This window comes from Arachis hypogaea, chromosome 11, assembly GCF_003086295.3.
Source record: "Arachis hypogaea cultivar Tifrunner chromosome 11, arahy.Tifrunner.gnm2.J5K5, whole genome shotgun sequence".
Taxonomy (NCBI): domain Eukaryota; kingdom Viridiplantae; phylum Streptophyta; class Magnoliopsida; order Fabales; family Fabaceae; genus Arachis; species Arachis hypogaea.
The window spans coordinates 5,671,669-5,687,493 of record NC_092046.1 but is presented as its reverse complement, the minus strand read 5'-3'; the positions used below and the strand labels follow the sequence as shown (position 1 = coordinate 5,687,493).

Below are 15,825 nucleotides of genomic sequence, written 5' to 3'. Positions count from 1 at the left end.
AAAAAAAGAAAAAAAATATCCGGATGTTGTGATATTGGGCGAGCAGTAAATTGGGTTCATCATAAAAATAAAAAATAAAAAAGACCTTAAGCAAGTTAAATTTTAATCGGCTCTAACTCCTCAAAATTAGTAACAAATAAAGAGAAAAATGTCTTAATCAAGAATTTTAAACAAATCTTGAGATGATTAGTAGATTGACTAAGCTCATAGCAGGTTAGCGGTTCAAAAATTAAATTCTGGTTTGAACTTAGAAATTGAAATTATTAGTTTTTTGAAATACTTTGTGATTTGCAAAATAATATTTTTGTATTCACAGATGACTCAAAAAGAGATTTTTTATATTACCTTGGTATGGGTAGTATTCTTTCGGAATGAAAAAAAAAAAATAGAAGATGGAGTTAGCAATTGAATTTTACCTGTAGTCTAGAGAACTATGAGTAGTCATATCATCATTGTAAATATGCGTTGGAAGGGTGCAAAACGCTAAGTTAAAGGAAAAGAAGAAATCACTTGGTGTCAATTCTTTTAATTATTAAAGTGTTTTTTTCTTTTTCTTATCGGCTTTTATCTATGACTTTCTCCAATATACGGTTAATTTTTTTGGTTATGGAAGATGTAAATGTATTGTACCGGATTATGGATCATAGAGGTGCTATACCGATATGTGGGACAGCTTTTTCTCAGAGATGATGCTAAGAAGTCGGACCATCCGATTTCATTGTTTTTATAATTTTGTTAGCAAATCGGAGGGTCCGTTTTGTATGGAGGGATATCTGAAATTCAAATAAAATTTATCGGACCATGCGATTTGTGCATGTATAATTTTTTTTTAAATTTATGTAAATGAAATCGGAGGGTCCGTTTTGGTTATTAGTTGTTTTTTAAATTAGGTTCAACAGCTCGTTGGGTCCGAGTTGTGCATGGAAAAAATTGTTTTTAATTTTCGCAGAATGAAATCGGATGGTCCGTTTTCATTATTATATGTTTATTTTAAAATAACATATTTCTGTCCACTTTTTTATTTTTAATATTAGATTAACAATGGTATTTTTTTTATTTGTGATCTACTGTGGTATTTTTTTAAAATGTGGGATGATTTAATGTACGAAGTACAAATTGGACCGTCCTATTTGTGTACTCCAAATTTTTTTAACTTTTTTAACACAAATCGAACCGTCCGATTTGTGTACCTCCCATAATTTTAAAAAACACCAAATTTCCATTGTAAAACAAATTTCCATTATAAACAAATGGAAGAAGCAACCGCAAGCTTTCATGGAGGAAGAAGATGGAGGTATTCAAGCTGAGTAGGGAAGGAAGCAAGGAAGGAAAAGTGAGAGTACGCATGCAAGGAATCCGATTTGTGGGGTTGAAAGACACCGTCACTGGGGAGCCACTAGCGTGCGAACACGTGGCTTGTGCTACCACAACTCGGAGGGTCCGTGTTCCTCCAACAATTCGCATGGTCCGATTTGGTGAGAGCCAACTCGCACAGTCCGATTTGTACGTTGCTGATACCATATTCAGGTAAAACTACCATCCTCTCCATAACGCCGTCGTACTCCAAATCACTCTCCATAATAAAATTAATTTGTGCCAATATACCTTTATGATGTAATCTATGTTGGGTTTTCTGGCAAAATTTTTTTCATTTTCAACCTTTTTTTTTATATAAAATTATTCCTAAAGTTTAATGTAATTTTAAAATTATTTGGACAATTATACCGTCAATATCGTCATCTCCATCACACCTTGAGAAGAGAGAGAAGTAGACACTCAGAGAGAAGTAGCAACTCAGAGAGAAAGAAGGAAAGAAGGAAGCTCACTGTCGCGCTCGCCTCGCCCTTGCCGCGTCTCTCCCTCTCCCTCGCAACGCCGCGATTTGCCCTCACCTCGCCGCGACGCGTCTGACCCAGCTTCTTGTCTCGCCGATGGCGCCACCTCTGTAAGGATTTTCCAAGCCTTTGATTTTATTTTGATACCCAACGCACTAGGAACAAGCCTCAAACCATAGTATAGCAGGTTGGGGCAAGTTGAGAATGCAAGGAAGCACCTTCGTTACCCTTGCATGCATCTGGATCGTGTGAGATGCACAAGTTACAATTAGTTGAAAGTGTTCTTAGAAAAGTTGATGCTACTATTGCTACTGGAGCTGATTCTTCTCCTCAGGTACACTCTTTCTTAAATTTTCTTTTCTTTTGTTTAGTTTTTTATGTCATCTGTTTTCTTCAAAATGTCTGAACTAATTAGAAATTGAATTTACATCTCTTTATGTATAAAGCAAAAGCACTGTTGAAGTTATACCAAATTAACGATGCAAAATCAATTTCGATACATATACCCAAATTGGAGCCACTTACTATTTCCTCTTCTCAAGCTAGTTTTTTTGGAATGCTTTCTGAAGCTTATGTGTATTTCGTCAGAGCTCAAATTGAGATGGCATTGGGAAAGGTTTACCGAAGCTTGCTCGGCATATTGAGATGGTTTGAGGTTTGATCCTTCAAATTCGGTTCTATATTAGATGATGATTTTTTTGTTTCTTGTTAATGTGGTGATAAATTGTTGTTTTAATTTTGATTTATTTGAGGTTATTATTGAAGGTTGGATTTTTTTATTGAATTCATGAACAGATGTGATGGGATGGCAGTGGATGGAGTAGGTGAGAATAGAGAAACGATGATGATGGTGGTGAAAAAAGAGAGAGGTATTTTTGTCATTTAAAAAACTAATCTATCAAAAAAGATAATTTTAAAATCACGGTTAAATTTTAAGAGCGATTTTGTATGAAAAAAGTTGGGGACAAAAAAAATTTTCAGTCTAAATTATAGGAACTAAAATCGTACTTAACCCTTAAAAAAAAGAAAAGAAGTCATTCTTATTCCGAAGTAATTTATGTTATAAGGTTCAATATTTGGCTTCTATCTAATGAGTAAAAAATAAAAAAAGTAGAAGTAATACATAGGGAGTGCTTTTGTTGATTATAAAACAACAAAAATGTTCTCACTTTCAAGGAGGCTATTACGATAAAGTCATTTTTATCTTTTTGTAAAGACGTTTTTTATTTTGTGGTTGTTATTGATTTAAAAATGTATCACTAAAAGTGTTGCATAAAGAGAAAGTGTTACTCTTAATCGTTAACTTGGCTCTGATACCAATTTTCAATTTTGACTTTTCTTTTAATTCTTCTTTCGAAATTTCTACTAACTCTTCATATTTTGCTTCGAATAAGTTTATAATTTGTATATTCAATTGGTGGTGATCTATTCAAAGGATTTTGATAAAAATAATTTGCAACTTCATAATATGAAGTATTAACCATTTCTACAATTTCTCTTATATTTGTTATATGATTATTTATTATTAGTCCTTGATGTATATTTATAATTCTGATTTCATATTTATAATTTTTTAATTCTGTTCTAATTTCTATCATAATTATAACATTCTTTTTTACATGAATTATTATATATAAAATCTTTTATCTGTTTGTCTTTTTCTTTAATATAATTTCTTAAATCCTCAATAACTTCTTTTATTTCTACACTTTCTCTTGTTTCTAAATATCTTTTTAATTTTTCAATTTCATTCTCCATCTTTTCTTTCAACAGCTTTAATTCTTTTAAATCGTAATATAGTTTTTCAGGCATTTATAAATTTCCTAAATTTAATTCCAACTTGTGTATAATTATTCTTATTTATATCTTTTTTATTATAAGATCATCAATTTCATCCTGAAGATTATTTAATTCTTTTTTATACTGCTCTATTTTATTTTTTAATTTTTTTGCTCTTTTTTTTTATTTTATTTTCTGGTTTTTCAATCTTTATATGCTTCATAAATTAGGTAATCTTATTATAATTCCTAAAAATAGTTTTGTTTAACATTATTTATTTTAGAATTTTTGCAAACTCTATCATCGATTCATAACTATTTTCTAGAGATTCTATTAATTTTTCTAGCTCTTCAACTTCTTTTTTTCAGCTTGTTATAGATTATTTTTAGAGCTTCAAATGCCCTTTGATTTATTTCAGAAAACTGCAAATAATTCAAACGATTCTCTCTTTCAAAGAGCTCTTGTTTCTTATCTTGATAAGTTACATATATTTCTTCCTTATCTATTGTTATAATTTAATATTTAGAGTTTTATTTAATTTTTCGACCTTTTTGTTAATTCTTTTATTTCAGAATTTTCTTCTTTAATTTTTAATTTAGATAAACTTAAAGGACTATTGATTTTAGATTCTCTTATTTGGAAATTTGATGAAAACGATCTTCTTGATGATTCTTTTAATAATAGAACTGGGTTTTCAATAGCTTTATATTTTGGTATTTCTGTTTTTACAATTTTCTGAAGTAATTCATCGACATAAATTCTTTTTCTGTTTTTAAATATTATACTATGATGGCTATTTGTTAATATTTGTTAAACCATAGTTTATTACATATGTAATTGAAAATGGTTCATCATCTTGTTCCATTAAACTTTTTCTATGAAATTTATAAGCTAAACTTATAGATCTTCCAAGATTTTCAGTTGATAAAGGTATAGCATATCCAAGATGGGCATTAAATTTAACATTTATATTTGCCAAATTTTCATGAACAATTCCAATTATTTGATCTATTGGATTATCAGTAATTCGTTTGTCATAGATTGCTAAACTTATTGGTGAATTAATTCTTTTCATATATGTAGATTTGATTAAGACTTGTATGGTACTAATATGAATCCATCCAATTTTAGATCTTTTTTGTTGATCCTTAATTTTCTCAATCTGTTTACTCAATTCTTCATCATTTATCAAAGCTATTTCAAGTTCTCCATTAGCATATTTTATTTTTACAAGGGCTCCAACTTGAATTTTTCCATAGTAGATTATATTTTTTCTATTAAAAACTTTTTTTAAAAGACTTTGTTTATTAAAATTTTCATTTGATTTGAGATTTAGTTCTGTTTTTATAACAACCTGTTTTTCATTATCTAATAAAGTAGTTAATCTATAATAATCAGATTCTTCTGTTAATTCTAAGCTTTCTAAATAATTCATAACTAAGAGACTAGGATAAAGATGTACCTTTCTCGAGAAAAACTTCCTTTATTTAGTATATTTTAAATAAGGTGTTTTTATCTCCAGAGGGGAGATTGTAGATATTAACTCCAGAGGGGAGTTTAAAACTATTTTTCCCTGAGGGAATTCTTCGTCAGACTACAGAATCGCCTCGGCAGCTTCCTCCTTGCTTTCCTAGCATATGAGTATTCTTAGCCTTCTGCTTTCTGTTTTCTGATGCTTTCTACAATTGCCTAAGCAATCTATTTATAATGGTTGGGTCTGATGGACAATTCCCATCCTTACTCTTCTTATGACGTCATTGCTTACGTCATTGTTTACTATCTTGCACCAGCTACATTATTGATGCTTTATGACCTAAGCGCTTACGTCATTATGCAATAATGTTAAGGGATGCTTTAGATGCGCTGTCTCCTCTTTTATCATGTGGGTGGATCCCATTTCATTATTGCTTTCTTCAGATATTTTCGAGGTGCATAGCTGGCACCTGTGGTCTTCTCTGTCTTTTATCAAATAGCAGAGATTCCTTCTTATCCCTTCAGGGAGTTTTTCTAAAAGTCCAGATAAATTGTAGAATGCTGATTCAAATTCCACCAAGAGTCTCATTTCTCTTTCTTCAATTTCATTTCTTTTACTGGACACAAGCAGAGTATTTCTACTTTTATAATTAATTATTGTGTGAGATTCCTTCGTTATTTTTTGAGTTCTTTCAAAGACCCTTGCTAAGGTGCTGGATAGTCTTCCTTTATGACTGTAAATTGTTAAATCTTGAATTTGATCAATTGGTTGAAAATTTTCTAAAAAAATGGACATGAATATTACTTGGTATGCTGGAACCAAGCATTCTTCTTCTTCATTAAAAATAGGTTGACTATTTGTAAATTTTAGGAATACATCCCTTGGATTTACATTGTCAATCATATTTTTAAATCTCTTTATTGCATCAACGAATCCTGTAGGAAACTCACTAATAATTTTTAGATCATTAAAAATTAAAATTGTATTAATTAATCCATACTGAAAAAACTGATAAGTGTGAGATGGGGAAGAATCTGAAAAAATAACCAGCTTTGTTAGCTGTTCTTTGGCAATGGAATAATATCCCAAAATTATCCTTTTTTCTTCAGTCCAATTCAGGATTATATTAAGGGTTTCTCTGAGATTTGATCTACAGACCCTTTTCTTTTTATTGATTTCAGCCCTTGTAGGAATGTTTCGCATTATTTTTGTTCTCTGTGCTTGAATTGAAGCTTTATCTGCTCTTCTTAGGGTTTACTCTGGTGAAGAGCTTCATATTTCCTAAAGGATTTCTTTGCCTCTTCCAGCGCTAAAAATCCTCTTTTATGAATTATCTTTGATTGATGTGTGAATGGTGCTGCTTTTTCCCAGGCATTATATACTCCTTTCATGGGGCCATTATAAATTACATAATATTTTTTATCTTGGGTAGATTTTTTAATAATTTCAGTAATTGTTTTATTTTCTGAAATTTTTTCTTCTCCTAGTTTGTCCACAATGCTTAGCTGGCTGAACTCTGATGCTTTCTACAATTGCTTAAGCAATCTATTTATAATGGTTGGGTCTGATGGACAATTCCCATCCTTACTCTTCTTATGACGTCATTGCTTACGTCATTGTTTACTATCTTGCACCAGCTACATTATTGATGTTTTATGACCTAAGCGCTTACGTCATTATGCAATAATGTTAAGGGATGCTTTAGATGCGCTGTCCTCCTCTTTTATCATGTGGGTGGATCCCATTTCATTATTGCTTTCTTCAGATATTTTCGAGGCGCATAGCTGGCACCTGTGGTCTTCTCTGTCTTTTATCAAATAGCAGAGATTCCTTTTTATCTCTTCAGGGAGTTTTTCTAAAAGTCCAGATAAATTGTAGAATGCTAATTCAAATTCCACCAAGAGTCTCATTTCTCTTTCTTCAATTTCATTTCTTTTACTGGACACAAGCAGAGTATTTCTACTTTTATAATTAATTATTGTGTGAGATTCCTTCGTTATTTTTTAAGTTCTTTCAAAGACCCTTGCTAAGGTGCTGGATAGTCTTCCTTCATGACTGTAAATTGTTAAATCTTGAATTTGATCAATTGGTTGAAAATTTTCTAAAAAAATGGACATGAATATTACTTGGTATGCTGGAACCAAGCATTCTTCTTCTTCATTAAAAATAGGTTGACTATTTGTAAATTTTAGGAATACATCCCTTGGATTTACATTGTCAATCATATTTTTAAATCTCTTTATTGTATCAACGAATCCTATAGGAAACTCACTAATAATTTTTAGATCATTAAAAATTAAAATTGTATCAATTAATCCATACTGAAAAAACTGATAAGTGTGAGATGGGGAAGAATCTGAAAAAATAACCAGCTTTGTTAGCTGTTCTTTGGCAATGGAATAATATCCCAAAATTATCCTTTTTTCTTCAGTCCAATTCAGGATTATATTAAGGGTTTCTCTGAGATTTGATCTACAGACCCTTTTTTTTTTCTTGATTTCAGCCCTTGTAGGAATGTTTCGCATTATTTTTGTTCTCTGGGCTTGAATTGGAGCTTTATCTGCTCTTCTTAGGGTTTGCTCTGGTGAAGAGCTTCATATTTCCTAAAGGATTTCTTTGCCTCTTCCAGCGCTAAAAATCCTCCTTTATGAATTATCTTTGATTGATGTGTGAATGGTGCTGCTTTTTCCCAGGCATCATATACTCCTATCATGGGGCCATTATAAATTACATAATATTTTTTATCTTGGGTGGATTTTTTAATAATTTCAGTAATTGTTTTATTTTCTGAAATTTTTTCTCCTCCTAGTTTGTCCACCATGCTTAGCTGGCTGAGCTCTGATGCTTTCTACAATTGCCTAAGCAATCTATTTATAATGGTTGGGTCTGATGGACAATTTCCATCCTTACTCTTCTTATGACGTCATTGCTTACGTCATTGTTTACTATCTTGCACCAGCTACATTATTGGTGCTTTATGACCTAAACGCTTACGTCATTACGCAATAATGTTGAGGGATGCTTCAGATGCACTGTCCTCCTCTTTTATCATGTGGGTGGATCCCATTTCATTATTGCTTTCTTCAGATATTTTCGAAGCGCATAGCTGGCACCTGTGGTCTTCTCTGTCTTTTATCAAATAGCAGAGATTCCTTCTTATCCCTTCCGGGAATTTTTCTAAAAGTCCAGATAAATTGTAGAATGCTGATTCAAATTCCACCAAGAGTCTCATTTCTCTTTCTTCAATTTCATTTCTTTTACTGGACACAAGCAGAGTATTTCTACTTTTATAATTAATTATTGTGTGAGATTCCTTCGTTATTTTTTGAGTTCTTTCAAAGACCATTGCTAATGTGCTGGCTAGTCTTCCTTCATGACTGCAAATTGTTAAATCTTGAATTTGATCAATTGGTTGAAAATTTCCTAAAAAAATGGACATGAATATTACTTGGTATGCTGGAACCAAGCATTCTTCTTCTTCATTAAAAATAGGTTGGCTATTTGTAAATTTTAGGGATACATCCCTTGAATTTACATTGTCAATCATATTTTTAAATCTCTTTACTGCATCAACGAATCCTGCAGAAAACTCACTAATAATTTTTAGATCATTAAAAATTAAAATTGTATCAATTAATCCATACTGAAAAAATTGATAAGTGTGAGATGGAAAAGAATCTGGAAAAATAACAAGCTTTGTTAGCTGTTCTTTGGAAATAGAATAATATCCCAAAATTGTCCTTTTTTCTTCAATCCAATTCAGGATTATATTAAGGGTCTGTAGATCAAATCTCTGAGAAACCCTTAATATAATTCTGAATTGGACTGAAGAAAAAAGGGCATTTTTGGGATATTATCCTATTGCCAAAGAACAGCTAACAAAGCTGGTTATTTTTCCAGATGCTTCCCCATCTCATACTTATCAGTTTTTTCAGTATGGATTAATTGATACAATTTTAATTTTTAATGATCTAAAAATTATTAGTGAGTTTCCTGCAGGATTCGTTGATGCAGTAAAGAGATTTAAAAATATGATTGACAATGTAAATCCAAGGGATGTATCTCTAAAATTTACAAATAGTCAACCTATTTTTAATGAAGAAGAAGAATGCTTGGTTCGAGCATACCAAGTAATATTCATGTCCATTTTTTCAGGAAATTTTCAACCAATTGATCAATTTCAAGATTTAACAATTTACAGTCATGAAGGAAGACTAGCCAGCACATTAGCAATGGTCTTTGAAAGAACTCAAAAAATAACGAAGGAATCTCACACAATAATTAATTATAAAAGTAGAAATACTCTGCTTGTGTCCAGTAAAAGAAATAAAATTGAAGAAAGAGAAATGAGTCTCTTGGTGGAATTTGAATCAGCATTCTACAATTTATTTGGACTTTTAGAAAAATTCCCTGAAGGGATAAGAAGAAATCTCTGCTATTTGATAAAAGACAGAGAAGACCAGAGGTGCCAGCTATGCGCCTCGAAAATTTCTGAAGAAAGCAATAATGAAATGGGATCCACCCACATGATAAAAGAGGAGGACAATGCATCTGAAGCATCCTTCAACATTATTGCATAATGACGTAAGCGCTTAGGTCATAAAGCACCAATAATGTAGCTGGTGCAAGATAGTAAACAATGACGTAAGCAATGACGTCATAAGAAGGGTAAGGATGGGAATTGTCCACCAGACCCAACCGTTATAAATAGATTGCTTAGGCAATTGTAGAAAGCATCAGAGTTCAGCCAGCTAAGCATGGTGGACAAACTAGGAGGAGAAAAATTTTCAGAAAATAAAACAATTGCTGAAATTATTAAAAAATCCACCCAAGATAAAAAATATTATGTAATTTATAATGGCCCCATGAAAGGAGTATATGATGCCTAGGAAAAAGCAGCACCATTCACACATCAATCAAAGATAATTCATAAAAGAGGATTTTCAATGCTGGAAGAGGCAAAGGAATCCTTCAGGAAATATGAAGCTCTTCACCAGAGCAAACCCTAAGAAGAGCAGATAAAACTCCAATTCAAGCTCAAAGAACAGGAATAATGAGAAACATTCCTACAAGGGCTGAAATCAAGAAAAAGAAAAGGGTCTGTAGATCAAATCTCAGAGAAACCCTTAATATAATCCTGAATTGGACTGAAGAAAAAAGGGCAATTTTGGGATATTATCCTATTGCCAAAGAACAGCTAACAAAGCTGGTTATTTTTCCAAATGCTTCCCCATTTCACACTTATCAGTTTTTCAGTATGGATTAATTGATACAATTTTAATTTTTAATGATCTAAAAATTATTAGTGAGTTTTCTGCAGGATTCGTTGATGCAGTAAAGAGATTTAAAAATATGATTGACAATGTAAATCCAAGGGATGTATCCCTAAAATTTACAAATAGTCAACCTATTTTTAATGAAGAAGAAGAATGCTTGGTTCCAGCATACCAAGTAATATTCATGTCCGTTTTTTCAGAAAATTTTTAACCAATTGATCAAATTCAAGATTTAACAATTTGCAGTCATGAAGGAAGACTAGCCAGCACATTAGCAAGGGTCTTTGAAAGAACTCAAAAAATAACGAAGGAATCTCACACAAGAATTAATTATAAAAGTAGAAATACTCTGCTTGTGTCCGGTAAAAGAAATGAAATTGAAGAAAGAGAAATGAGACTCTTGGTGGAATTTGAATCAGCATTCTACAATTTATCTGGACTTTTAGAAAAATTTCCTGAAGGGATAAGAAGGAATCTCTGCTATTTGATAAAAGACAAAGAAGACCACAGGTACCAGCTATGCGCCTCGAAAATATCTTAAGAAAGTAATAATGAAATGGGATCCACCCACATGATAAAAGAGGAGGATAGTGCATCTGAAGCATCCCTCAACATTATTGCATAATGACGTAAGCGCTTAGGTCATAAAGCACCAATAATGTAGCTGGTACAAGATAGTAAACAATGACGTAAGCAATGACGTCATAAGAAGGGTAAGGATAGGAATTGACCATCAGACCCAACCATTATAAATAGATTGCTTAGGCAATTGTAGAAAGCATCAGAAAAAAGAAAGCAGAAGGCTAAGAGTACTCATTTGCTAGGAAAGCAAGGAGGAAGCTACCGAGGCGATTCTGTAGTCTGACAAAGAAATTTCTTAGAGAAAAATAGTTTTAAACTCCCCTCTGGAGTTAATATCTACAATCTCCCCTCTGGAGATAAAAACCTTATGTAAAATATACTAAATAAAGGAAGTTTTTCTCGAGAAAGGTACATCTTTATCCTAGTCTCTTGGTTATGAATTATTTAGAAAATTTAGAATTAACGGAAGAATCTGATTATTATAGATTAACTGCTTTATTAGATAATAAAAAACAGGCTGTTCGAAAAACATAACTAAATCTCAAATCAAATGAAAATTTTAATAAACAAAGTATTTTAAAAGAAGTTTTTAATAGAAAAAATATAATATACTATGAAAAAATTCAACTTGAAGCCCCTGTAAAAATAAAATCTGCTAATGGAGAACTTGAAATAGCTTTGATAAATGATGAATAATTGAGTAAACAGATTGAGAAAATTAAGGATCAACAAAAAAGATCGAAAATTGGATGGATTCATATTAGTACCATCAATGTTCTGAAAACCGGACCGGACCGGCCGGTTCGACCGGTTTAACCGCGAACCGGCGATGCAGACGGTCCGGTCCTCCTGCAGAAACCGTCCTGGAAAGAACCGGCGACGAACCGGCGAACCGGCCAAAAACCGGCCGGTTGGGCCGAACCGGTAACCGGCCGGTTCTGAATAAACGACGTCGTTTCGTTATTTAAAAAAAAAAAAAAAAAGAAACCCTTAACCCGACCCGACCCGAAGAGCACCCTGACCCGGTGACCCCAACCACCCCCCGAATCCCTAATTCTGTGTGTTGTTCATCTTCGTGAGAGAAGAGAACAGAGAATGAGAGAAGACTGAAGCTGAACCCTCCACGCCCGAACCCCAGCCTGCCACCGCCCCCTCCTTCGTCGCCGCGGTCACCGGTCAACAGCCCAATCGCCGTCGCCTGGTCGTCAGCCCAAGTAACCCTCCTTCTTCGCCTGGTTCCCTGCCCAGTAGCCAGCCGTCTGCCTCGTCTTCATCTGCCCCGTCCCATCGTCTTCATCGTCGCGCGGTGAGTAACTCGTCTCTGCTCATCTTTGTTCTTCACTTCTTTGCCTCTGTGAACTGACTTCCTCTTCCTCTGCTCATCTTTGTTCTTTGCCTCTGTGAACATCTTTGTTAGTAACCTGGTTTGCAGCTCAATTTCTGTTTGTTAGTAACTTGGTTTGCAGCTCAATTTCTGTTTGTTAGTAACTTGGTTTGCAGCTCAAATTCTGTTTCTTGGTAACTTGGTTTGCAGCTGAATTTCTGTGTGTTGCACTGTTGCTCAATTTCTGTTTGTAGTTCAATTTGTGTTTGTAGTTCAATTTCTGTGTGTTGCTCAAATTTCTGTTTTGTAGCTCAAATTTGTTACTGTTTTGTACTTTGTTAATGCTGGAAACGGACTCGGTTTTGCATATTTGTTAACTGGCTGAATTTCTCAAATTTGTTCTGCTGTGGCTGTTTAGAATTGTTAGAATTGTTAGAATTGTTAATGTTTATTGCTGTGGCTGTTTTTAATTTCATATATGTTTTATTAATTTTAGTTATGGAAGATAGTATTAATCAAGAAGCAACTGCTGATAACAATGATTCTGTGAATAATAACATGCCTGCCGATACTCCTATTTCGAATGATGCTGCTAATCCTAATTCCCGTAGTGCTAACGATAGTCAGTCACAAGGTTCTTCGAACCTTAGGGGAAAAACAGATTTAGCTTGGAAATATGTTGCTCTACAAACAGTGAATGGAAAACCACAGTATCAATGTTTATTTTGTCTACAAGTTTTCAATGGAGGTGGAATTCACAGGATGAAGAAACATCTAGCAAAGATTACCGGAGACGTGAAAAAATGTCCTAAAGTTCCATATGATGTGGAAAAACAGATGGAAAGTTTGTTGAAAGATATTCAGGCCAGCAAAAAGAAAAGAAAAGTAAGTTTTGGTGAAGAGGGTGGTGATGAGGTAGAGGATGCAATTGATGAGGCAATCCAAGAAGAACAGGAACAGCAGCGTACCTCGAATCAGCAAGGAGTTGGAGGCGATCCAAAGAAAAAAGCCAAAGTCATTCCTCCTATGTTTGCACCAAGAACAACTCCAGGAGCTCAACCAAGTATTAAGAGTGTTTTGCAAAACAAAGAGGCGATACACGAGGTTGATAAACGATTTGCTCGGTGGCTTTTGGATTGTAAAATTCCATTTAATGCTGTGATGTCGCCATATTTCCAAGATATGTTGGATGGTGTTGCTGGTATTGGACCTGGTTACAAGGGGCCTTCTTATGATAAGTTAAGGGTTCATTTGTTGGCTGATCTTAAAAGAGAAAGTCAAATGCTAGTTGATAGTTATAGGAGTGCATGGAAGGAAACTGGATGTACCCTCATGGCTGATGGTTGGACAGATCAAAGACAAAGGACGTTAATCAATTTCTTGGTGTATTGTTCTAAAGGTTTGTGCTTTGTGAAATCAGTAGATGCTTCCAGTATGGTAAAAAATGCTTCACACTTGTGTACTTTGTTTTCTGAGGTGATTGAATGGATTGGCCCAAATAATATTGTGCATGTTGTGACTGACAATGCGGCCAATTATGTTGCTGCTGGTAGGCTTATCAATAGAAAATATGATAATATCTATTGGTCACCATGTGCTGCTCGTTGCCTTAATCTTATTTTAAAAGATATAAGCAGCATGGCGCATATTTCTAACCTTGCAACTCGTGCTTCAAAGATCACAGTATTTGTGTACAATCATACGGTTTTCTTATCTTGGCTAAGACAAAGACCTCGTTGGAGAGAAATTGTACGTCCTGGTGCAACCCGGTTTGCAACTGTGTTTATTACATTGAAGAGCATCTTTGACCGTAAAAAGGAGTTGCAACAATTGGTTGTAGATTCAATTTTCACTGATCACAAATTAGGAAGGAGTGCTACTGGTAGAGCTGTGAGTGCTATCATTCTGGACGCCAAATTTTGGGACGATTGCTTTACTGTATGTAAACTTGTGGGCCCTCTGATTTACTTGCTGAGGGTTGTTGATGCTGATGACCCCCCATCTTTGGGATATGTTTATGAAGGAATGCTAAGGGCAGAAGATGCAATTAAGGAGATGTTTAGGCAATCCAAGACTGCATATCAGCCGTACACAGATATTATCAACTCAAGATGGGACAAGCATTTGAAGAAAGATCTTCATGCGGCAGCTTACTTCCTGAATCCTAAATTCTTTTTTAATGAAAATTATAAAGAAGCACCTGATGTTATGCGAGGTTTGCTTGATCTTGTTACCTTGTATTGCAAGTGTAACAATTTGGATTCAGTTCAGGCAATGAAAGAAATACATTTATATAGAGATCGGAAGGAAAGTTTTGATAGACAAGAAGTTATTCCAGCTGCATCTGAACTTAAGCCTGGTAAGAATATGGTTGGATATTTGTTTAATCAATAGTAACTTGTTTTGAGCTCCTATGTTCTTAATTAATATCTTATAATATGTTATGGTTTTATAATTGGTAGATGAATGGTGGAGGTTATTCGGAGGCTCTGCTCCATGTCTACAAAAGATAGCTGTTCGCATTCTTAGCCAAGCATCTGCTTCTTCTGGGTGTGAGAGAAATTGGAGCCTTTTTGACCAGATTCATACAAAAAGAAGAAATAGATTGGAGCATGATAGACTGAATGACATTGTTTATGTTACCTATAATTTGCGTCTTAAATCCAGGTAATATATGTTTCATGAAATACTATATTGTTTCATTTGTAATCTTTATCATAATAAATTTGTAAATTATTAAATCTCCATATATTGTATTTAACTTTTTAGGAAGGAAAAAGAAAAAAGAAAGCAAAAGACACAGCATGATCCAATTGATTATGAAAGTATCAGTCAAGTTGACTTCTGGGTGACTGAAGAGGTTGTAGAGAAAGAGCCTGATCTTCCTAGTAATGTGGATGACTTATTGCGTGAGTATAGTATATTTAGTTTCTAATGATTTATTAGAATGTTGTTAGTTTATCATATAATAATAACATTTCTATTTTATTAGGTGAAATTGATGTTGATTTATATCAAAGTGGCGGTGGTAGTAGTGGTCTTTATGCTGCATCTCTTTCTTCTGCTGATCAGGGTGGGAATGAAGGTGAAGATCATCCCACCGAAGCAGATTTGCAACAAGTTCTTGCGGATTTTGATTGATAAACCATGATGTTGGGATTTAATATTTAGATATGCTTTTATTACTATTTAACTTTTGAGTTTGGATTTTGATAAGATCATATGTATTTGGTTGATGATATTTTATGTAGTGTTTTAAATTTCGAAGATATTTTAAGATTTATATCAGACTATAATTATATTTAGGATGTGTATTTATAATTTATTTATTATTCTACTCTAAACGGTTTTTCCGGTTGAACCATCGGTTGAACCGGTTAGACCAGTGAACCAGTGAACCAGTGACTAGAGCGGTTTGATGACCGGTCCGGTTTTCTGAACCTTGAGTACCATATACATATATGAAAGGAATTAATTCACCAATAAGTTTAGCAATCTGTGACAAAAGAATTACTGATGACCCAATAGATTAAATAATTGGAATTGTTCATGGAA

General features: G+C 33.5%; 1 protein-coding gene across 2 annotated transcripts; it reads left to right on the top strand.

Annotated features, from left to right (window-relative positions):
• The first annotated feature begins 1,729 nt into the window (after positions 1–1,729).
• On the top strand, positions 1,730–15,569 carry LOC112720022 (uncharacterized). 2 transcript variants are annotated; one of them, XM_025770815.3, is made up of 8 exons: positions 1,730–1,945; positions 2,023–2,169; positions 2,424–2,490; positions 2,631–2,704; positions 12,767–14,629; positions 14,733–14,937; positions 15,040–15,179; positions 15,263–15,569. In XM_025770815.3, exons 4-8 carry the CDS (start codon positions 2,641–2,643, stop codon positions 15,409–15,411), a joined length of 2,421 nt encoding a protein of 806 aa, XP_025626600.1. In that variant the 5' UTR covers positions 1,730–1,945; positions 2,023–2,169; positions 2,424–2,490; positions 2,631–2,640; the 3' UTR covers positions 15,412–15,569. The 2 variants fall into 2 exon arrangements, with proteins under 2 accessions (XP_025626600.1, XP_072062466.1); XM_072206365.1 differs by lacking the exons at positions 1,730–1,945; positions 2,023–2,169; positions 2,424–2,490; positions 2,631–2,704 and adding an exon at positions 10,459–12,252.
• Positions 15,570–15,825: the final 256 nt, after the last annotated feature.

Coding starts and splice junctions, on each gene's coding strand:
- LOC112720022 (XM_025770815.3), top strand. CDS start 2,641: ATGGCAGTGGATGGAGTAGGTGAGAATAGAGAAACGATGATGATGGTG. Junction 14,938..15,039: donor AATTTGCGTCTTAAATCCAG/GTAATATATGTT, acceptor TTAACTTTTTAG/GAAGGAAAAAGAAAAAAGAA. Junction 15,180..15,262: donor TAATGTGGATGACTTATTGC/GTGAGTATAGTA, acceptor CTATTTTATTAG/GTGAAATTGATGTTGATTTA.